Genomic DNA, 24,478 nt, shown 5'->3' on the forward strand with positions numbered 1-24,478 from the left:
GAACATACAAAAATAATTATATAGTATACATATTACGAAAATATATATATGTACATTATGTCAATCGTTTCGTGTAGGTATTTTCCTTTTATTATTTTCTATCACTTTTATATATATATATATATATATATATATATATAAAAAAAAAGAACTGGACGAATACATACAGAATTCTTTTTGAAGAATTCCAATTTAATTCGGACATGAATTTTGCTTATTATCTCGTATGAATCAACAGTTACCAGAGCAATTATAATAATCTAACTTAATTTTATCATACTTAACGTATTAAACATTATCTTTAATTCTATAAAAGGCACATCGTTTAAACAGTTGTTGCAATTATCTCCTCACTCGTTTCTCTTATATACTAAGGTGAGAATAATAATTCTATACGTACATGTATATACTATATATATATACTGTATATAATAAATGTATAACATTACTATTGGCAGCTTCAGTAATATATATATATATTTTTTTTCTCATCATTGACTTTTCAATGAATAATTGGAGACTTGAAAAATTAAAACAAGACTTCGCAAAAAACAAATATATATACCTATATATATGTATATTTATTCTAATAGAAAAAGTTAATATTATTATACTCGTTTATATGAAACTCGAGGATTACGATTAGCGTTCCACCCTGTTTTAATCCTAAAAGACACAGCAAAATATAATTTCAACTCGTTGACGAGCGAGTTAAGATCCTCTTCGACAAACTCACATAACAAACTCTATACTAAACTTTTACTTTTTATTTATATATTTATTTGTTTGTTTGTTTTTTTACCTTGCTACCAGTCATTGCACCAATTACGAATAAATCGACATTTCTAGTACATACACGTATATATATATATATATATATATAAAAGAGGGGAATGAAAGAAACCGAGAAAACGCGATGAAAGAGAACAAATGGATCATAAAATCTATCAACGTTGTTTGCTTCGTTGCTTAAGCATAAAAAAAAAAAAATCTTTAGGATTCGTCTCTTTCTTTTTTTTTCATCTTGCGAAACGTTAAACAACAAAATTCTTATCACCTGCTACAATATGTGTACGTGTATGTACATACACACACATATACATAGATTCCAATGGCTAATTAAATTCTTACAGAAATGTATCCTGCCGGATGAAAGAACAGAAATAACGAATGTTAGCTTCTTCGATTAATTACCATTAATTAGTAATTTTACATTTCTTCTTTTGTTCTCGCTGTTTATTGTCGTCTACTCGATAAGAAAATATATCTGAAAATATATCATATCTTTCGATTTGATTATTAAAAGGAATGAATTGATAGAACGAATATATTTAATTTCCTAATTAGAATCTAAATAATTCGAACTTGGGATTAAAATATAAATCTTAATAATATAAATCTACTCTTAGCTCCTCGTGCTTCGATGATTGAGAAAATTAAAGAATTTTTTTTTCTTTTCTTCCCCCCCCCCAAAAAAAAAATTATACATATAAGCAAAATTAAAATACAAATCATATCGTAGCACGAAAACTTTGAACGTGGTGTCATTTAAGGCACCGACGGTATTATCACAATAAGGAAATTGAAATAGAGGAGGGAAGGAAGAAAGGAAGGAAGGAAGGAAGGTGAGGAAATTCGTATGGGGTATAGCAAACGTAAACGTTAGAAGCTAGAGCTTAGATCTCCGTGTCCTTGGCATATTTCTCGATCTCCGGATAAATTGGTGACATCTCGAGTGTGCTCGGTGCTGATGGAACGGACGTAGGTGATGCACTACTTCCTGAACCAATGTGGAACCGACGACAGAGTTCCTTCAGAACATCGGTAAACAACATCGTATTTATGTTCTGACCTAGCAGATGTATCAAGAGGAAGTCACCGACCTAAAATATTGAAAATAAAATACTAGATCATTCAAAGAGAATGATATTTTCATATAATATGTATATATATATGTGGAAATACGAATTCAACTAACTTGAGTCTTTCTGATGAGTGTACTGACATCTGAAGCCGAACCGAATTTGAATCGTTTCCTCAGAATGGTTTCGCGTGTGCTAGGTAAAAGAACGATAGCCATACTATAGAGAACGGCTAGGCCTGACATCACAGCCAGTATAATGAACCAGAACCACAGGAAGATGTAGATCTTCTCGTTGAGAATATTCAAAGCGAGCACGCATAAAGCGTCGAGCTTCTGTATCGTGCCGGAAGCACCAAATTTATGGAAGGTACATTTGGTCACTCTTGGAAATCTCTCGACCATTGGATCGCTACGTTGTTCTTGGTTCATGTTGCTAAAGGTTATGACTTCCGTACCGTATGTCAAAAATGCTCCGCCTAGGAAGGTGTCGATGAAGAACATATTACCAACCTGGAAAAATGATAGTCAATGTTAACAACAAAATCGTCGTCTTTTCTTTCTTTCTTTTTTTTTCTTTTTACTCATGTGGAATTAAATGATCGGAACGAGATCAAATCGTTTAATTTTGTTTTTGTTATTATCGATATTGGACATTCTCGTTTTGATCGTATACTCACAACGTTGACAAAATTAAGTGCCTCGCAGAAGAAATAACCGGCGGCGTAACTGTTGTGCAAATTCAAAGTATCTAGGATGTATTCGACCAATTTGTTTGTTCTGGCCTCGCGTTCCTGCTTGCTATCGACTATGGCACCCCTCATACCGTCGGATATCATTCTGACCTTGCCTTCCTCCCACTGCTTCCACATCCAATGCGGCACATAAAAGAGAATACCTTGGAAGAAGAGCATGAAGGGTACCCATTGATAATACGAGTGATATCGTTTTTCTTCGTTGTAATCTCCACCTAGACCAGGATGAGCTACTTGCGTGCCAACTTGTTTCATGTTATTCGTCGGCAACGTGAAAGTATACGTTATCCAGCAATAAGTATTTATCACATGAGTTGGCACCGCATTGTCCGCTATGCAATTTATAGGATCTCCTAAAACGATCAACAAAGAGACGGAATTTTAATCGTATCTAACTGTACGTTTATGAACGATTACGTTCGAGAGACGAATATAGTGCAATCATGCTCGGTAAATAAGCTCACGTCCTCGGACATATGATAGTTTTAACGTCAAGAAGAGAAGAGGACATCTTTGATACTAATCATCACGAGATATATAATGAACGTAGCAGACCGAGTAAGCAGACGTTTGACCTTTTAAAACTCGCCTAGTTAAGTTTCTATTTTTGTACTTCCAGTAGATATAGGATAAACTTCAAAGATGTTAGATAGATCTCGACTGATCGTACAACTTGTTTGTTTGTTAAGTATTAATATAAAATCGCATCTCTATCCTATAATCTTAATTTTTATTATCAATTCACGTAGAAACAAAATCATCAATTGTATTATTTTATATATCATTATGACATACCTATCAAGTTATTGGCAGTAACGATGATGCAACAGGCAAAAAGAATCGCAGAAGTGATTCTATAATGAGCTCTGAATATTATATTGTCGATGATGGCTCTGTCGATGAGATATCGCACCTTAACAAACCCGGCTACTGCCGAGACCAAACCGAACACCGCCATTCTTTTTCTTTCCCTTTATTGGCAGTCTAAAAAAAAAAAAAATAATAATAATAATTAAAGAAACATTATTAGAACGTTGCAGTTTTAATACACAATTATAAACTTTCGAATGATATATGAAAGAATTATTATTCATAGTTTGAAATAATTCCATTTGTCTATGATAAAATTTTGTCAATGATCGAAATTCGTCATCATTGACTCAACTATTATCTCATAGACTTCCTGCATTGACTCGACTACTCGATAAGACTTCCTTGCATTGACCAATAACCACGTTAGACTCTTTGACAATAAATTATCGACAAATATTTCGATAAAAAAAAATTTGTCGAGTTGTCAAGGTCCATAATGATTTCGTCGAAAGCACTGCTAACGTTAACCTTCCATGGCCGGAAATGGCAGATGCAACGGGGGATCGATATAGAAGACTGTCGTGGACGAGTACATCCATATATATATATATATTATATATATACATACACGTACACACACATAGAGGGGGCCTCTTCAGCTCGCAAATTGTTCTCATCGGCGAAACAAAAGGAGACGAGAGAACACGATAGAGAATGGCTCGGTTCCATTCTACAAATTTCCGTGGTAGGTAGGACGAACTCGAATAAAAGAAAAGAAAGAAAGAAAGAAAAATGGCCGCTTATGTCGCAGAACATGTGTATGTGTATACGTGCGCGCGTGTAAAGAGAGAGAGAGAGAGAGAGAGAGAGAGAGAGAGAGAGAGAGAGAGGAAAAAGCTTTTTGCGATCGTAATAAAGAAAGATTTTAACGACGAGTCACATAGAAATCCTTTTATCTTGCTATTAGAGTGTTACAAATTTTGAATGAAGTTTTAGCTTAGTTAGATTCAACAATAAGAATCACGTGGTAATTCAAGAGTCCTGCGATCATGATCCTGACACTGAGTCATACATATGTATGTATATGTCTTCTGAGAATCTTACGTTAATCAGTTCCCGGACAATGAATCGAAAGAATGCTGGAACAAAAGAGAATTAACAAAATTCCTACACGAGTTTACATCGCCATTGAGTTACCAATAATAATTACGTGTTTTTCAACGAACGAACGTTTTTCCTCCCACTATACAACTGAAATTTGTTCTAAATACAATTGATCTTATCAACAAAAAATTTCTTCTTTTAACACGATAAATATCGTAGTACATTTTTGTTATATAATAATCTATAAAAATAAATCAATAAACGTTTTCGAGGATTTTCATTCGAGATGTAATTGAACCAATTATTCACATATGGTCTTGAAACATTAGAGAGGGATAGAGAAAGATAGATAGATAGATAGAGAGATAGAGAGAGAGAGAGAGAGAGAGAGAGAGAGAAGTGAGCGACCGAGTTATACGTCGTTAGAATTTTATTACTTAATCAATTGAAAACAGGCGGGACGCGTGCCATTGCGACGGGGTCAATCTCCAAGTTCTTCTCTCGACAAGAGATGCTGCATCTCTCTCTCTCTCTTATTTTTTTTTATATTTCTTACAAAGATAAAGCGTTTAATTAGAAGCTCAAAAATTCCAACGAATAACCGGATTTTAGTTTCGTATGAATATCATCTATGTATCTCTATTAAAAATTTCTAATAATATTCTAATATTATCGGTATATATATAATAATATTTTAATATCCTATTATTACCGTTATATACTACTGCGATAATCATACTAATTATTCTATCACTTTTATTTGTATATATATATATATATTTTTTTTTTTATTACGGGAAATAAATTATGTTTCTCTTTTTTCTTTCCTCCCTTCCTATCTCTCTCTATTTTCTTTTTTTTTTTTTTTCTAGTCGACGACACACTTCTTCCACACGACATCCTCTCTCTGTCAGGCAATACACCAAGTGTTAACAACACGGCTACCAATTTGTTCCGCGTGATGTACGAGCGTTTCCTCACGGCAATGCTATCGTTCACTGTAATTTATTTTTCCTGGATTTAGTTTTACTTTTTCGCGACAAATATATATATATATATATATATTTATATATTTATACTGATTTTTAAAAGTGTACAGGGTGTCCAACTTCAATCATTTTATTTATAAATATTATATCGAACAAGATCTAAGTAATTTGATCATCTGATGCGAGCGATGCCGCAGGTGAATCTCTTTCTATTTTTTCTTTTCTTGGAATCACTTGGAAAAAAAAAATAACTTGCTGAAATCATTCGTTTCATTCTCTCTGCATATAATACACACATGTCTCTAAGTTTTCTATATGCAAGACCAGCAATGCGACGAACGAACGAACATATGAAATTTCAAACCATTCTCGGATCCACTGTCGCAGTTGCACGCTTATGGCGGATAATTTCAACTGATCTACGGCTTCTACTAGCAACAGTTGTGTCATCACGTCGTTTGATATCTCTTCTCTCGGAACATTTTATAATATCACCCTACCCGAGTATTATTTCTACTTCTTTTGACTATATGCATCGAATTTCGATAAGTTCAACAGCGGGATCAAAACTGTCTGCTATTTCCTGTCTAGCAAAAGATAAATCCCTTGCTTATATATATTCGTTTTTTCTTTCTTTTCTTTTTTCTCTCTCTCTCTTTTTTTTTTTCTTTTAAATATCAATCGATCAGCTCGAAAATATAACATATTTCATATCTCTTGCTCCAAAGTTCTATCGTAACATACAATAATTTAAACAACGATGAGAAAAGTTCAATAGAAAAAACAATAATAATAATAATAATAATAATAATAATAATAATAATAATAATAATAATAATAATTAAAAAAGAAAAAAGGAGGAATTAACAAATAATATCCACCCGTTAGATGATTCTTTCTCTCTCTCTCTCTCCTCTTCAATGTCCTTCGAATTGGTTGTCGCTCGTTTTACGACTCCTCCTATACGATTCCCCGAAAGGCTGCCGGTTAACGAACAGACGAGTTAAACCAGTTGGTCTTGTCTCTAGAGAGTCCAAGAGGAAAGAGAGAGAGAGAAGGATGGGAAAGGAGAGAGGGGGATAAACCAAGAGGACACAGACTATATATGACAATGACGAGGAGATGAGAGAGGCTGATACACTCTCCCCACTCTTTATCCTCCTTCCATTTCTCTCGTACATTGTCTGTCTTTCTTACACATTGTCTCCCACTCTTAGACACTCTCTCTCTCTCTCTCTCTCTCTCTCACTTTGAAATTCTCTGTTCTTATTTATCTTCTTCAACAATGACCGATTGAACATTTTTATAACAACAAATGTCAAAAGTAATACATACATGTTCGAATCAAGAATAAACTTTCTTAATGTATATACAATTGATAATATATATGTATATGCGTACGTATATATCTAGAAATAATTTATGAATGTGTTATATCTATAGAAAAAGGAGTACTTCCTCTTCTATGCATTTAAGAGAGAGAGAGAGAGAGAGAGAGAGAGAGAAAACATTGTTAAAATCGAAAAGGTAGAATTTTCTAAGCCGATTTTCAATAATAGGACTTTCCAATAATAATCATCCGAATGTACGTTCTATATAAAACGTGAGATTTCGTCTGGGATATTAAATTCGAAGTTCTAATATAGAGATAGATCGATAGATAGAAAGAGGCAAAGAGAGACACGGGAGAAAGAGATTAAATGTTAACTCCTGCGAAACCATCATGACTCGATGGTGGTTTTCGATGTCGAGGCTTTTCTCTTCGCTATCGCTGGAGAGAGAGTCGATCGTACGAATTAATCGAATCGAATTACGGATGCTGAAAACGGGTTTCGTGATTTCTGTTCTTAAAGTACATTTATTTCGTTTTACCTTTTATCCCTATTACTTCCTTTAAAGATCAAAATAATGTAATCCTTTCGAAAGGAAACATTAAATTAATCGTGAATTATTGAAAAAATATTTCCTACATTATTCCATTGATTAATTATTCCGTAAGTCTCTAAAATCATTGACGAATTATCTTGTAAATAGAAACTTTCCGAGAATACGTATTTTTTTTTAATTTTAATTACTATCGATCGACGTTTGCTTACTACATAAGATAATTATTTACTATTTATAAAAATAAATAAAGATATTTACATTTGTACACACACGTTCGATTTACATTTGCTAGCTAGAAACGTGAGAGAAGAGACATTCATTTGCATTAAATTAAGGTATAATGAGCACTAACGAATTAGTTTCGCGGTCGAGTAAACACACTGATTTATACCAGCTTTTACTTAACAAAGCGAGAGACGGTATTATAGTTTCTAATGCGTACAAAGGGAAAGAGAGAATATCCACGTTCCCACATTCTATGTTGTTCACCAACTGGTCATAATCGCCAGGTGCAAGTTATATATCATTGAACATCGCTAAACGAGAATGGTTTTATGAATGGGATCTTCTATTTGCATCATTTTTACAGGCCTATTATTTTTACATCTTTCATTTGATTCAACGAGTATATGGATGTAACAAAATTCATTAATTAATAATCTTAACAAACGTTTCTCGAAATGATTGCTATGAGAAAAAGAGAAAAGAAAAATTTTACGTCGTTGATAATAAATTAAAAGGGGATGATGATGATAGAGAATAATAGATAATATTTCTTCCTTTTAACGTAAAAACTTTCTTCTATATTATGACTTCGAGTCACGTTATTACACAGCAATGAAACAAGAAAACTTTGACACACGTAGGTAGTTTCGTCGACGTGCGCAGGATTTGCCACGTTGGAAGTAAAAGGGCGAGTCCATCGACCAACGCTAATGAGATGGCACGTGGATTTACAGTTAGCTTTAATATACATCATACATACATATATATATATATATATATATATATATATATATACGTATGTATGTGAAACGTTGAACGTAGACCAAGCCTCTTACACGACACGATTATCGAATTTCTATTAGTTCGTTCCCGTCGAAAAGAAACTTCTTCGATTGTAAATACGTAATTTGCATGTTCGAAATTTTTTAATAAAGAAAAGAAAAAAAAGACGCAGGGATAATTTTACAAATTCCGAAAATATACACAATTTACCTTACTTGTTAACGAATGATATCATATCGTTTCTTCGTCGATGAACCTCTTGGAAATTATGCACATATCTCGAAATTCAATCCAAAGTTTGTTTACAATACATATATATATATATATATATATACACTTCCGTTTTCAAAGAATAAGAGAGATAAAATCGTTTAAACTTTACCTCTCGTGAGGTCCTTCCTAATGGAAATATCAATAAACGCGACGAAGTTCGGAGCAAGAAGCAAAGGAGACTGAAAGAAAAAGTAACGATCGAGGTTATTTCAATAATAATATGATAATATTATTATAGAAAATGTTAATAACATTTGAATGAATCAATGAATATGATTATTAATTAAAATATATTATAATATTTCAATGTACAATTAAGAAAGAGAGTAACACACGAATTTACTAATTGATTTATTTGTTTGTAATTTATTATGATATTTGTAAATGAGATCTCGACCACAAAGTATATTTCAACTACGGCACGTGTTAATGAAGTAACGTTATTAGCGTTGCGACAGGTTGTTATTGATTGATAATGATTATACTACACGTGCTCATATTCGTTACACTTAGTATGCATCGGAACCTGTTTGTTTTTTTCAGCGTACATTTTAATTAATCGCGACTATATGATTGTTCGCGGAGAATACGTATTAAACCATTCGTTGTCGAGCTCAGACTAAGAGCGACGTTTACAGCGTCTCGAAAATTATATACATAAGAAGTTTATGTCCTTACTCGAAGGACTAATTTGTAAACATTACTAGTGTCCGATGACGTGATCTTTCGTTGTATGTACATTTACTTATATCTATGTGTGTAAGTAAGATATTTAACGTGATTATTTTTTTTTTTTTGAAAAAGAAATACATTTTGACATATTTTTTTTGTTTTTTTTTTTTTCTGATAACGTTAAGAAAAAAGATCAGTCATTTTTATGAGAATCTTCAATTTTGTATTATTATTTTTAATACAAAGGAATGATGTACAAAGGAATCCAATGAAAAATAATTACAGAAGAATTTTCTATCAAAGGAGAAAATAATTTCCAATAATAATATTATAATCTTTATGCACTTGAACACTTCTTACATCACACGAGGTATTTTTTTCTTTAGAATTCTCGAGACTTCGTTGACTACATCTTTCGAAATATCCTGAATACTTTTTCTCTTTTTATCTTCTCGCATGAATAATTTGTCTTTGGAGGCCGGATAAAACGTCGACACAGATAACTTTCAATCCTGCTATAATTTTTTTTATCAATATCTTTAAAATATAAAAAGATTGCTAATATCGTAAAAAAAAAGAAAAAAATGGAAAGTAATAATCGATCGAATCTATCGGAATCGAGTTCATAGAAGAGAGTATAGAACTTTAAAAGTAATCAAGAGAAATGATTAATGAACTTCAATAATATTTAATATCATGCGAGAGTACAGTTCAAAGTTCATGGATAAAAGAGATGAGATATAATGAATCGTTTAAAGTCTTCTCAGTTTTCTTCCGCCTGATAATATATTATGCAATAGATATTATAAACTTATTTCTAACTGCAATTAAACATTGTGTTTACTTTTTTCGAATTATTTTCTAGCTGAAAGAGAGAAACGAAGTTGGGAAAAAGGGGTCGATGGAAAGAATGAAATTTTAAAAATGGAACGAAATGAAATTAATGAAACACCGACAATTCTTGAATGTAATAAAGATTCCGGAAACGGAATATACATACATATCCTCTTTACGTTTGGCGAATCACGTTGGCTGTCTTCTTGTCCGCCTACGAATGACCCTCGTCTTGCTTCGAAACGAGCGTATTCGAAGAGAAAAGAGAAAAAGTACTAAGGGGATAATGGAAAGAGAAGGAAAGGTACGAGCGAGTCGTGACGAGCGTACCGTGTTTTACAATACGTTGTAAAATACGTGACCGTGAATGCCTCTTTCCTTGCGTGAGAAGAATATTTCTCTATTGAAAAGTCGATACGTTCATTGTTATCGTTGTAAACCGATAGACGAGATCGAATTTTCTTTTATTTTTCTTTTTTTTTTCCTTTTCTCGCTAAGTATTTTCTATCGTTTAGTAATAAATTTGTCGATATGTATAAAATAAAGAAAGTATATATCTATTAAATATGTCATTGTTGTAAAGATCTTTCGATCGTTCGAATGAGATTAAGCTCGATCGGTCCGCCATTTTGTCGGGAATATTTCGACGATCTCCTAAGTGATCCAGTATATTAGGAATGATTTAATATTCATATCCTTACTATTACTTCGGTATATGTACATATATATATATATATATATATATATATATATATATATATATAAAACACGAATGATTCAGAAAACCCGTGTCGAAGACTTGCTTCAATATTATTTTTTATCTACTTCCGGAATCCCTGCGCATAATTTTAATCGTGTAAAAAAATCACTTCCCCGGGCGATAACCATGATTATGTACGATGCATATTCATTCGTCTATCTATATGTACGTATCTATTAAGGTCAAATGCTCCTCCTTTTACTTCAACGACGAAGAAAAGTGGAAATGCGTTTCTTAGTCTTTCTGTCGAGAAAAAAATATTATTTATATAATTATACATGTAAATATATACGATATTAATATATCATTAATATAAATGGATAATTAAGAAAAAGAATGAAATACACAATTTTATGGAAAATCAATTTCTTTTCTTTTTTCTTTGTTCGCTATGAGGAGTACTCCGCAAATAAAATTGCAAAGATGAATAGACGGATCTATTATTAGTATACTTTTAATTTCTTTCGACTTTCTCACGTTCCTCTAACGCTTCAGTTGTTTTTGATATTCCCCCTTTCATTTGCTAGCTATTGATTTATCACAAAGAGGTAATTCATGAAACTCGGAGAGACAAAAGGACATTCAACGCCTACTTTTAGTAATCCAACGTGGTACTATCGCGGGCTCGATATCGAGTATCGCGCCAATAAAAGTCGCCTCTCGAGATGCTAAGAGCGAAGGAGCTTTCCCATAGCCTCTTTGTTCTCCTGTAATTCGCATTCTCCGAGTAAACTCTCCAAGCTCATAGTGGTAGTAGGTTTTCATGGTTTTCAATCGTTCAAATAATACAGATAATCGGAATCAATTCAGAAACGCCATGATATGTGTGTTACACATATCATGGAGTAGAATAACAAATAATAATTCATTGAATAAGATGATAAAAAAGAAAAAAGAAAAGAAAAGAAAAGAAAAGAAAAGAATAGAAATTGGATCACAATGTAATAGTAAACAAAAAGGAAATAATATGAAACAGATTGTAAAACTCACGTAATACTATCGCCATTGAGATTCGTTGATAGAAACGAACGTAATCTGTTCCCTATGCCAGCCGTAACATAAGCAGTTCGTTTATGATTGCGCTTATGCTACTAGCGAATGTATGTTATATGAGATAGAAATTACAACATAGAAAACGATGATATATTTCTCTCGTTGGAGGCTCCTCGTAAAATGATGACTTCTTGAACGAGGTTAAGAGCTCTCTCTTTCTCTTTCTCTGTGCGTTGCTTGCAGGCAAGCAAGCGAGGTCAAAGAACTTCAATGACGAGAGTTTCAAAGCTCCGAACTTGTGTCGCATGAAACTACCGTTAATACTAACGTCCATCGTTACTATGAGAGAAAGAGAAATAGAATTCTAGCTGAATACTAAGATCATCCCGATGATATCTTTGAATCTCGATTCAATCTGCTCCGAGTTATACAAGACATAATATCATTTCTTCGTCATGTCGTTTTCGAAGAATTTCTTACAACGAATAGTCCTTGATTTTATCTAATTTTAAATCACGTAATTGTCTACGTTCTAAGATAAATATTAATTCAATTTTCTTCTTCGCTTTTTAGACTACATTACAATTATAAATATTTCCTTTTTTCGATGCAAAGTTGATGAAATTTTATCTACGAAAAAGAAACGAAATAAATGTTATTCGTAAGGAACACGTAAAAAATTTCACACTCCACAAATTCTACAATTTATCAGGAAAGGACGTAGTATAACTACGGAGAAAAAAGATGAATAAAGGGAGGAAAAGACGACTCCCTGGTATCAGGGATCAAATCCTCATCCTTTTATCAAACTTTTATCTACGTTTTTCAGAGTTCCAGTATCTCTGGAAAATGCTGATCCTTGCAACGTAGGTTCTACGTACTTTTCTTTTTTTTTTCCCCCCCTATTAATTATCACGTATAAAATTGTATGCTAAACGAATTCGAATGATGGAGATTCGTCTTTCGATTGACCATTTGAATATTTTTAGATTAATAATCGTATGCATATTAAATATTTTATGATCGTATCTTTCTTTAATTATTACAGTTAAAAATTAATTAAAACATTTAAATGGTAACTATAGTTCGTCATTGCGAAAGTACGATTTAACTAGCATTGAAATTTAGTGTTCCTTAACTGCTCTAGCTTTCTCGATGTTTGATTCGATTTAATTAGCCTGCGGCATGGATGGAATCCAAGAAACTATCGTTAGAACTTAATCAACGGATAAGATCGTTTTAGCTTTATGATCGAAGTCGAATCGATTATGCGACTATTATATAAACATTCTCTCTGAATTGAGATTAAATTAGATTCATTCAATGATGATATATATAGAAAAGAGAAATTTATATTAATAATCTGAATAATTTCTACGATGTTGCGATCGATTAAAATGATACAATCGTGTATACAATTAAAATCGAACTTATTAACAATATATAATAAACTATTATATACAAGTTTCAATTTTCAATCACCACAGTCAGTGTTGTAATACAATAAAAATATGCAATTAAATGCACAGTACGTATATATGTACATTCTTAAGATATAAACGATGTGACGAATCTCTTTAAAATTTACATATGTGATAAGTGAATAATAAATAATCATCGACGATATGAGAAGAAAGAAATATTATAGGAACACTGGTCGATGCGATCTATGTCTCTTTGAAGGTCATTGTGTTTTTTTTCTACGATCACGTACTGTGTATTTTGTAAAAAAACAAAACAGAACAGAACAAAAAAAAAAAGAAAATAAAACAAAATACTAATCGAACAAAGAGCGATAAAGTTTAAACGTTTAACATGCTACTATCGTAGTAAATTAATTTCGTTCTCCATTGTTTAATATCTTTATATGAATGTAAAGATTGCGGTTAAGATTAATAGTTTCGTATACGCATATGCATACATATGTATATATTTCCTCTTTTAAAAACGAAAGAATTTTATTCTCTTTATATAATATCGTATAAGTGAAAGTTTGTTACAGTCGAATTATTTCGAGGAATCATAAAAGCTTACAAATGTAAATTAAACTAACGAGAAAAAACGTGACTAAAACGATTTTACCTAGATTAAAATAGTTAATTCAGAGCGCGCGCACACAAGAGAGAGAGAGAGAGAGAGAGAGAGAGAGAGAGAGAGAGAAAGATTGTAAATTTCACAATTAAAAACTCTTTTCAATTGACAAAGACTTCCAATTTCTTTCAGTCACATAAATAATCGTGAAAAGAAACTAATTTGTCTTCTTTCTCGTAAAATGAAAATTTGATGAAATGACGAACGTTAGATGGAAAAATACCTTTATTTTGAATCAGTCGAGACACACAATCTGGATTATCCGTAAGATCCCGAGGAAAAGGTTCGTCCTTTTCTCGTTCTCTCTTCCTTTTTCTTTTCTTTCTTCTTACGACCTTTTGAAAGTAGAACCGAGAACGTTCTCTTATTGGCCTTATCCTGGTCTTTTCCCTCTCTCTTTCTCTCTTTTTTCTCCCTCTCCTCTCCTCTGTCTCTCTCTCTCTCTCTCTCTCTCTCTACGTCACTGGTCTCTTTTCAAACTCACCGGACGAATAGCAGCTACTCTCTTCTTTCTTCCTTTCGTTCGTTCGTGAAAAAGTATTTCTTTTTTTTTTCTTTTTTTTCTTTTCTTTTTTTTTTTTTTTTTTTTTTTTGTTATGATGAGCACCCACCGAATACGATGTCACACCTCTTTTACAAGTTTCACCTCCGATATTAAACGCTTATCTCTCGTTAAGCTTCATCATGTACTCGTGTACATACACGAATAGACAAAGAGAGAAATAGTTATGTACATGCAAAAAGAGTTAATGGGAGAGAGAAAGAGAGGAAGAGAGCAATCAAACGAGATGAAAATGTGACGAGTTTTTTTCTACCGCGTTTCTTTTGTTATATACATATATATATATATATATATATGTATATATATGTATATATATATATATCTTCTCTTTCTCTCTGTTAACGAAGTTAATACCGGGATGCTTTGTGGTCTTCTTCGAGAATGATACAAGATATTTCTTTGAGAAATTGCCGTACGTATGGAAGAATGAAAGCAATAACACGTCTGCCGCGAACGGGGCCCGAAGTGCGACTGACCGCGTCGAAGGGTTTCCTCGGGCCCCACCACCCGCCATCTTGTTGACGCGCCCCCACGCGTCGAAGGACGAGCGCTAATCCCAACCTAGGTGCGTACGTTAGCCCCTCCTCCTCCTCTCTCTCTCTCTCTCTCTCTCTCTCTTTCTCTAAATCTACATGTGTACTTTTAATTACTATTAAACAATTTTTATTTACTATATTTATTTATCTTATTATATTATTATTACTATTATTATTATTATTATTATTATTATTATCATCATTATTATTATTATATACAGATGTATATATATATATATATAAGCATACACTATACACTTTCGAACTTTGTATGATATAGTTTAGTACGGTTAAAAAGTAAGTACTTAATTTCTTCGTTTTTCTAAGAAAAATAATAATAAACGTTTACGATTAAACAAATTAAAGATCTTGTTTTAATCGTTAACATTTATTATCAATGCAAATAAAATAAAAGTATTTACAGAGTGACCACATTATTCTAAGAAATTGTTAACTATAGAAGAAGTATAACGATTAGTTAGCAAAGGTTCTCGTGTTACCCACGAATTTTCGATTTGAAGCTGCATTATATACGAGTTTGCTTTTGGAGTCTCGTCTTGTTGTATCGTATGACCATGCGGAAAGACCGCAGTCACGACAGACATCGTACGAGTATATATACGAAGGGAAAAGAGATGCACGACTCCTTCTCTTTCTTCGGTCCGTTTACTCGTTGGCCAAGGTTTTCAGCTCGGTGAATACACGGTATCCATGCCGAGAACCTGTTCCCCCGTAAGAGGGCTCGCTTTACCTCTTTAAAGGCTGCGTTCCGATATTCTTTCTCTTTCTCTATTTCTTTTATTTTTACAACGTCTGACTTCTCAACGTGAGAGTAGAAAATTACGAGATTTCTAATGTCTTAACGAATCTAACAACTCTGGACGAATCATGGGACGAGCATTTTATACATTTTATACGTCTATGGGAGTTAATAATCAAAGCGATAAGAACTAAGAAGTCTGGACGAATTATGGGACAAACATTTTATACATTTTATATGTCTATGGGAGTTAATAATCAAAGTGATAGGAACTCATATTGATTCGTACGGACGAAAAAGACTTTTGTTCCTGTCCCCAAACGGAATAGTTCAATTATCGTTCTTTCTTTGCATTTATCTTTCTTCCTTGTTATAATACGACCTCGGATGAACGGCCAACATTTATTATCTACGTCGGAGTAATTATTATTATTTCTAATTAGCGTGACCTGCGGCTCTGTCTCGCGTGCACTGCCCTGTTCTCTCCCTACCTACACCTCTCTCTCTCTCTCTCTCTTTCTCCCTTTTCCTTTCTTCGTTGAAGTAACACTGTAGTACGCAGGATACTCTCCTCGTCTGCGTAACAGCGTTGAGATCCACCGTTCACCCACAACTTTTTCCTTTCTTTTTGCGTCAGCGTGTAGCACAGTGTAGGAACGGAGAACCCCCAGGGCCGTAGCAAGCCAAAGCTCATCATAAAAGTCAGCAAGAAAGACTACAAGAAATTTAAACGTACACGCTTTACGAGTACATCCTCCGATCTGAAATGAACGGTTATCATTTATTTTTTTCTCAACATTTTAGAAGCTTCTAATAAAATTATATTTTTTGATGTGTACCCTTTACATGATGTATTTGAAGAAATTGTAGGATCATTATATGGTATTTCTATTAGCTTCAGAAACGTGACTACCTAAAAGGAATGATTCGGATCGACTTGTGGTATATTTCTCGAAGATTCCCAATGGATTTCGAAACGTCCTCTTGAAAGCAATGCTTCCAAGAATGTAACGATGTATAATATCTCGCATGCGTAATACAGGATGATTGTATTTTCATATATAATAAAGATTCGCTAAGTTTAAAATATTCAATATTATTATATGATTAATAGAAATATACGTACACTGTGCGACGTACGACGAAGTATCATTTCCAATTTAAAAACAAACTTAGCCAAATCATTCGTACGTATATATGAAAAATCATCCCGGTATATCTCGTGCAAGGGAATAAAATGTTAATAATAGCAACGGTGCTACGTTTACAGACTGCAAATGGTAAAAATTGAAAGCTTCGCGAGAGTAATCGCGCTTAATCGTTCGCGATTTGGTCTAATTGAGATCGTGGGGGGCTTTGAGATTTGGCCCTGACATCTATTATCACTACCTTTTACTCTAGCATGAGCATGTGATTGCAACGGTTATAGATGCAGTCGCACGAGTACTCGTAATACGACGTAAATCCATGCAGATATTATATTATATATATATATAGGTAGGTAGGATTATTTTCTTTAGTTGTTCCGAGATCATGGTATTAACATGCGCATATTTTCTTTTTAGAATGTATACTGCAGATATTTCCGGTGGCGACGTATTAGATGCATATGACTACATCTGTATTGTCGATCAAAATGTTTTTAACCAAACTGTCATTGCAAATCGATTCGGAAATAGAAAAGGAAATTGAATCACGACGGGACAATTTCCTACGTTATCGACCAGGCATAGGACTCCTGGATTCCAGGATGTTCCATTAAATCTAATATTAACGAGTCATAATCTAAAATTCCTCTTTTGTTTATCTATTATCTAATTATTAAATAAATTTTTATATAATATTTGAAAAATTAAAATTATCCGGAATACTTGCGAAACGATATAATAGAAAGAAAGATGTGGCAGTAAGCGTTGAAAGTAATTTTGCAAGCAGGTTCATGGGTCCTCTCCTTTCTTGAATATATCCAATATCTTTGGAACGGGCCATAGGTCCCAACGACGTTGTACACGTTCCCTGAACCTGTCTCCATGCATCGAAGTCTGCTTGCTCACCTGCATTCCATCAAGCTTGCCCTGGAGGGGAATCTTTCGGGACCCTCAGGGTCGTATTACTTACTACGTAGATAACTTTAATCCAATCTTTTCACATTATTACGTTAACACTCCCATTGAAGGGAATATAATGTAGATGTATATATACACTATATATACATTGTACGTGCATAAACATCTCCTCTGGATAAAATTATCGTCTTTCGTCTTTTCAATTTATTTTTTCTATCTTTTTTTTTTTTTTTTTTTTCTAATCTTCCCTTTCTTTTTTCTTTTTTTTTTCCCCACGAGATCGCATCGATCATCAAAAACGTTAGAAACGTTTGCGATTAATCCCGCAGACGATTAAATTATGTGAATCGAATGCCAATCGTTTAAGTTACATTCCTGCATTGCAAAAAGCCCACGTGAGAACCCTACTAATACGGTCCTGATGGAACCCATCGTGTTCGAGAACACGTAGGTACCTATGGCATGCGGTCGACCTGGGTCAGAGGAAGTACCTTTGGATTCTTCCAAAAGCATAAGCCCAAAATATGACGCAACTTGTGACGTACTTACATCTCGTGCGTCTCTTTTATAATTTGATGAAATGCTTTTGCGATTTGAATTCAGCTGAATAAATATTTCACTTCAACTTATCTTATTAAAATTATTTGATCGCGATAATAATATTTATGAGAGTTTTTAATTGGATGGACATGTCCCGTACGTTTCAGAAAACTTGGCTTGGACCTGGTACCACGTCAAGGTGCACATATGGTGGATCCAGATACTATGTCCGTCGTCGAACTCTACCATGTGGTAATTATTTATCATATGATGCATATTCGTTATAATTCTTTGATAATAATTCTAAGAGGTTATTTGCCTCTCATTACATTGTATAAGTCGAATCTTTGAATTCAATGAAAACTCGAATATTTTCGCAGCACGTTCAGAGTGCCGAAAACTCGCAAGGCGCATCGGCAAGAGGCACTTTGAAGCGCAAAGAACATAAGAAAGTTTTAACGCATCATCTTTATTTCTGCATGCGAGACTTTGGTCACTCGGTCGGCGAGGACACTGAGATTTATTTTTCTCTTTACGATGCAAAAAGGGGACAATATTTGAGCGAGCGTTTCTTGGTACGAATATCGAAGGAAGGCTTCTCGAATTACATTGAAAAATTACACAGCAATTGTACGATCTTCACGGATCTTGGTAATGCCGATTTGAGCCGTGATCTTTACATGGTTGCGCACGTTATGCGCTGTGGTAGAATGCTATATTCTGATTCTGGCAAAAACAAGGCAGGAAGTGCCGTTTACAGAAGACCTCATGGGGTCGCGGTACTTTCTTTAGCCGATGCTACTCAAGATCACGCGGAGGAGCTTGAATTGCCCTTTAAGGTAAACTGGCTTGGCTCGTTAATCCTTTCATGAACGATTAATTGATCGACAATACGATGTAATCAACTACCTAATGGAAAGTTGATTTTTCATTACGAGTTTTCTATACTTGTACTATTCGCCCAGGTATACCAAGGTGAAGAGAAAGAGTTTCATCAATTGCACGACCAAATTATTCGTAATAACAAGTGTACTCCACTTCCTGGTCAACCAAATTACGGTATAATAGTATCCTTTAGAGTGCTTCATGGTGAATTATCTCAGGTGCGACAAGAAAATCCATTACTCTTCAAGAACATTTGCCTTACGAAGAAGCTTGGTTTCTCCGACGTCATAATGCCTGGTGATGTTAGAAACGATTTGTATTTGAAGCTCGAACGTGGTGAGTTCGAACGTGGTGGAAAATCGACCGGGAAAAATATTGAGGTTAGTTCTTGATGATGCTTCATATTATAATGCCTAATCTTCTTAATCTGAAATTCTCCAATTTCTTCTCCAATAGGTTACTATCCTAGTTTTGGATGCCGAAGGACAACCATTAGAAGGATGTCTGTTTGGCGCAGCAGGAACGGATGGCAGTTCTGAATATCAAAGTTTAGTTATATATCATCACAATAGTCCATCGTGGGCAGAAACTGTAAGATTAGCTATACCCATTGACAAGTTCTACGGCAGTCACGTACGCTTTGAATTTCGTCATTGTTCAAGTGAGTTTTTCTTTAAGATTATTAAGAAACGAGATAGTTTCGATAGTTTATACGATACTTTTGAGTATTATCCTTAATCTTATCCAAGTACTAGTTCGATCTACTTAACTTCCAGCTCGAGAGAAAAACGATAAGAAACTATTTGCTTTCGCTTTTGTACGCTTAATGGAACCTGGCGGTGCTACGCTTCAAGATGGCTCTCACGAATTGTACATCTACAAGTGCGAAGAACGAGCGAAATTAGATTCACTTAGCTACCTATCTTTGCCAAGCTGTGCTCGAGAACCGAGCGTTACAGGTGAATATAAGATTTATTTAGAAGCCCCTTAAGAAAAGACGAAGATTTTGTGCCTATGAAGTTGAAAAAAGTCGATTTATCATCGAAATATTTTCATAATATTATTTAGAAAAAATATATGTGCTTTTCTAATCAATGAATTTTTTCAGGTACATCACCTTTCAGCAGATCAACCAAAGAAGCTGTATTTGTGCACACTCTTCTCTGTAGTACGAAGCTCACTCAAAACGTTGATCTGTTGAGTCTCCTTCAATGGAAAGCTCATCCTGAACATATATCTGAAGCATTAGGACGAGTTCTCAGGCTGGATGGCGAGGAATTAGTAAAGTTCCTTCAGGATATATTGGATGCTTTGTTTTCAATGTTTCATACCGAGGATGGTAATTCTACGGCACATTCAGGATTGGTATTTCAAGTACTCGTCTCAATATTCAGTTTACTCGAGGATTCCAAGTTCGAACACTTCAAGCCAGTTATGGATGCTTATATCTCTGGACACTTTGCCGCAGCTTTGGTCTACAAAGGTCTTTTGAGTAGTGTACAACACTGTGCCGATTGGGTGACAGCGGCTGAGAAACAGGAACCAATAATGAAATGTTTCAGATCTTTAGAATATATCTTTAAATTTATTATACAAAGCCGATTGCTTTTCGCTCGTGCCACGGCCGGCCAATACGAGGACAGTTTCAAAAGAGATCTCTATTGTGTTTTTTCTGCATTGAACAAGATGTTGGGTATACCGTACGACATGGTTCTACTTTCACAAATAGCTTTGCTACTTTCAATCGCAGCTGTATTCGAGCAATTGGTAGCCGTATTACCTGTTCTCGAAGTTGCCAAGTTAACGTGTACGATGTTGGACTCTGTACCCCGAGAACCACCGTTACAACTGACACAAGCTAAATTAATTGCCATCAAGAACTTAACAACGTCCAGTTTGTTTCGCGAAGACGACGAAAGTAGAAATCTCTTATTGGTAACGATCTGTAGACATCTGAGGATTCATTTGGCCAGACGAGAGGAACTTCGTACTTGCACTGATATTCTCGGTGAGATACTGAGTTTTCTTCACAAGAGGGGCAGAGATACGAATAAGGTTAACAACTGTATTCATCATGACGTCGAAACACTCTGTCTATCCATTCTCGACGTATTGGTACAAACTATACTCATAGTAATCAATGCAAATGGTCCAGTACTTGGGTGTTTAGTCGCCTGTTTGATAGGACTACTTCAACTTTTGGACGAGTATCATTATTCACGTTTATGGGAGGAACTGTCTCATGGTTCTGAACGAAAAGCCCTTAAAGATTTTCTTGTCAGAGTCTTCTTAGTCCTACGCGATCTCGTTAAGCAAGAAGTTTTTCCACCTGATTGGTTGGTCATCAGGATGCAAGCTAACAACGTCATATTGAAATCTTTGCAAGAGCTTGCTCAACCCTTGGCCTTTCGTTTTCTTCATAGCAGTTTCGATTCGCAACTTTGGTCGACGTATTTTAATTTGGCCGTAGCCTATCTGACGCAACCTTCTCTTCAATTGGAACAATTCTCCGAAGTTAAACGCGAGAAGATCGTTGAGAAATACGGCGATATGAGAGTGCTGATGGGCTTTCAGATATTGTCGATGTGGTCGAATTTGGGTGATCGGAAGCTCGAATTTATTCCTGGTATGGTTGGACCCTTCCTCGAGGTCACCCTTGTTCCAGAAAGTGAATTGAGAAAGGCAACTTTACATATCTTTTTTGACATGATGGAGTGTGAACAACGTGCACGCGGTAGCTTCAAATCCGTCGAGTCGGAACTTATAGACAAATTGGACATACTCATCAGTGAGAATAAGGGTGACGACGAATACAGACAATTGTTCAATACGATGTAAGTATCGAGTATATTTCTCTTCTTTAATAATTCCTAAATGAACATGTTCGTCGTTTAATGCGTACTTCATAATCACATGTTGTAATTATACTTTCATGCTGCGTTAGGGAACATCTTAGTGCTGTGTAAGTTCGTGCCCAATGCAAACGAATCTCTTCTAATTCATTTAATATCAATCTTCATTCTCTCTTCTATTCTTACAGATTGTTGGATAGAGTTCAGTCAGAGGATCCAGCTTGGAAAGAGAGTGGAACTGCGTTCATCACGTCGATTACACGCTTATTGGAAAGACTTTTGGATTATCGTAGCGTTATACAGGGCGATGAAAATCGTGACAAACGTATGTCATGTACGGTGAATTTATTGGTGAGTTTATCTCGACGATATATAACAGCACGTGCAACATTGCCAATTATTCAGTTGTTTAATCTCTTACGGTGATATTTTACGTGTTAATCATATTAGACACCGTTAGCAGATATATGTAGAAGGTTCCATCTGCTAGTAGTTAACGAAGCTTGCACATGGCTTGCACATCGTTGTACAATTTTAGATTGATACTTAGCACTTATCTCTCGCATTTGAACGGGAAATACATCGTTCCGTATGAACCGACAGTAGTATTTCGACGACTTTCGATCATCGTTATTACGTTTCAATAAAACATGGGTATATTGTTGTACTTTTTGCAGAACTTTTATAAGAATGAGTTCAATCGTAAGGAGATGTATCTACGTTACATCTACAAGTTGCACGATCTTCATCTTGCCGCTGAGAATTACACGGAAGCTGGATTCACAATGAAACTGTATGCCGATCAATTAGGATGGGGCTCAAACGTTTTACCATCCGATCATGCACATCCTCAACAACCGGAATGGCAAAGAAAGGAAGTCCTTTATCACAAGATCATTCATTACTTGGACCGTGGTAAATGTTGGGAAAAGGGTATACCTCTTTGCAAGGAATTGGCTATTTTGTACGAGACCAGACTTTACGATTACGCCAAGCTCAGTCACGTCTTGAAACTACAAGCTAAATTCTTGGACAATATCTTGACTCAACTTAGGCCAGAACCGGAATACTTCAGAGTTGGCTTTTACGGTTTAAGTTTTCCACTTTTCGTTAGAGTAAGTCTTTAAACAAATTAAAACGTTAATAATATGTAACGTGTAAAAATTAAAATCTAATATTTGGATTCGCTTATCAGAATAAATTATTCATTTATCGTGGCCTGGAATACGAGAGAATAGGGGCGTTCACTCAAAGATTGCAAACTGAATTCCCAAGCGCACAAATATTGATGAAAAATTCACCACCGGATGAGAGTATTCTAACGTCCGAGGGTCAATGTACGATTTCGATATTTCTTCTTACATTCTAACTGCGATAATTTCATAAAAATTCAAGACAATCGATATCATCTAATCCATTTTTTCACTTCTTCAGATATACAGATATGCAATGTAAAACCAATACCGGAAGAAGGTAGTTTGGCATGTAGCGGAGCAGAAATACCAGAACGTGTGGTAGCATTTTATTTGGTAAATGACGTGCGAAGATTTACGTTCGACCGGCCACTTCATCGAGGCCCTGTTGATCGTGAAAATGAATTTAAATCACTCTGGATCGAGAGAACAACTCTAACTACCGAGGCGAAGCTGCCAGGTATATTGAGGTGGTTCGAAGTGATTGAGAAAAGATCGGAGCTTTTGGCACCAGTCCAGTATGCCTGTGAAACGATGCAATCCGTCGAAAGAGAACTGAGAAGACTCGTTGCTCAGTACACAGCTGAGCCCCATAGAAACATCAATCCGTTCAGTATGAGGTTACAAGGTATAATCGATGCCAACGTTATGGGTGGAATAACGAAGTATCAGGAAGCATTTTTGACTACTGAGTTCGCCAGGCAAAATCCGGACATGGTACCGCACGTGAATCGGCTGAAAAATTTAATACTTGATCAAATGAGTGTCCTAGAGTCTGGATTGGTTTTGCATGGTCAAATAGCACCTACCGGTGTTCAACCATTACACAAAAGACTGATCGAACGATTCACTCAATTGAAGCAAGGTCTTGGCCCACTTGCCAGACAGCGAACGATTCATCAGGATAGCATAGTCAAGTAATCGATCGTTACATATCTCTCATCCATTTTTTGTAAATAAAATATATGAAGTTTCATATCATAAAGATGACATTTTTTTTACTGATAAATCCTACTTTAAATTCATCGAATTATCTTTTTTACT

General features: G+C 34.7%; 2 protein-coding genes across 8 annotated transcripts in view; one reads left to right on the forward strand and one right to left on the reverse strand.

Annotated features, from left to right (window-relative positions):
- LOC124428295 (dedicator of cytokinesis protein 3) overlaps positions 1-24,478 on the forward strand; it is a 36,151-nt gene that overhangs the window by 9,756 nt on the left and 1,917 nt on the right. Inside the window, exons 5-15 of one of the 2 annotated variants that reach the window (XM_046972215.1) lie at positions 18,672-18,756; positions 18,885-19,343; positions 19,470-19,769; positions 19,846-20,050; positions 20,166-20,348; positions 20,498-22,223; positions 22,334-22,351; positions 22,430-22,592; positions 22,919-23,356; positions 23,437-23,578; positions 23,676-24,351. In XM_046972215.1, coding sequence (XP_046828171.1) covers positions 18,672-18,756; positions 18,885-19,343; positions 19,470-19,769; positions 19,846-20,050; positions 20,166-20,348; positions 20,498-22,223; positions 22,334-22,351; positions 22,430-22,592; positions 22,919-23,356; positions 23,437-23,578; positions 23,676-24,351 — 4,395 coding nt within the window. The remainder of the gene's footprint in view (positions 1-18,671; positions 18,757-18,884; positions 19,344-19,469; positions 19,770-19,845; positions 20,051-20,165; positions 20,349-20,497; positions 22,224-22,333; positions 22,352-22,429; positions 22,593-22,918; positions 23,357-23,436; positions 23,579-23,675; positions 24,352-24,478) is intronic. The other variant, XM_046972216.1, reaches the window with a different exon arrangement.
- On the reverse strand, positions 172-15,086 carry LOC124428299 (innexin inx3). Of its 6 annotated transcripts, none has more exons than XM_046972230.1 (6): positions 14,264-15,086; positions 8,800-8,869; positions 3,412-3,600; positions 2,542-2,969; positions 1,979-2,374; positions 172-1,883 (listed from the first exon to the last, which is right to left on the reverse strand). In XM_046972230.1, the coding sequence occupies exons 3-6, from the start codon at positions 3,572-3,574 to the stop codon at positions 1,677-1,679; spliced, it is 1,194 nt and encodes a 397-aa protein (XP_046828186.1). In that variant the 5' UTR covers positions 3,575-3,600; positions 8,800-8,869; positions 14,264-15,086; the 3' UTR covers positions 172-1,676. The 6 variants fall into 6 exon arrangements, with proteins under 6 accessions (XP_046828186.1, XP_046828185.1, XP_046828184.1 ...); XM_046972229.1 differs by lacking the exon at positions 14,264-15,086 and adding an exon at positions 9,239-9,254; XM_046972228.1 differs by lacking the exon at positions 8,800-8,869 and having other exon boundaries at positions 14,525-15,086.

This window comes from Vespa crabro, chromosome 12 (assembly GCF_910589235.1).
Source record: "Vespa crabro chromosome 12, iyVesCrab1.2, whole genome shotgun sequence".
Lineage (NCBI taxonomy): Eukaryota > Metazoa > Arthropoda > Insecta > Hymenoptera > Vespidae > Vespa > Vespa crabro.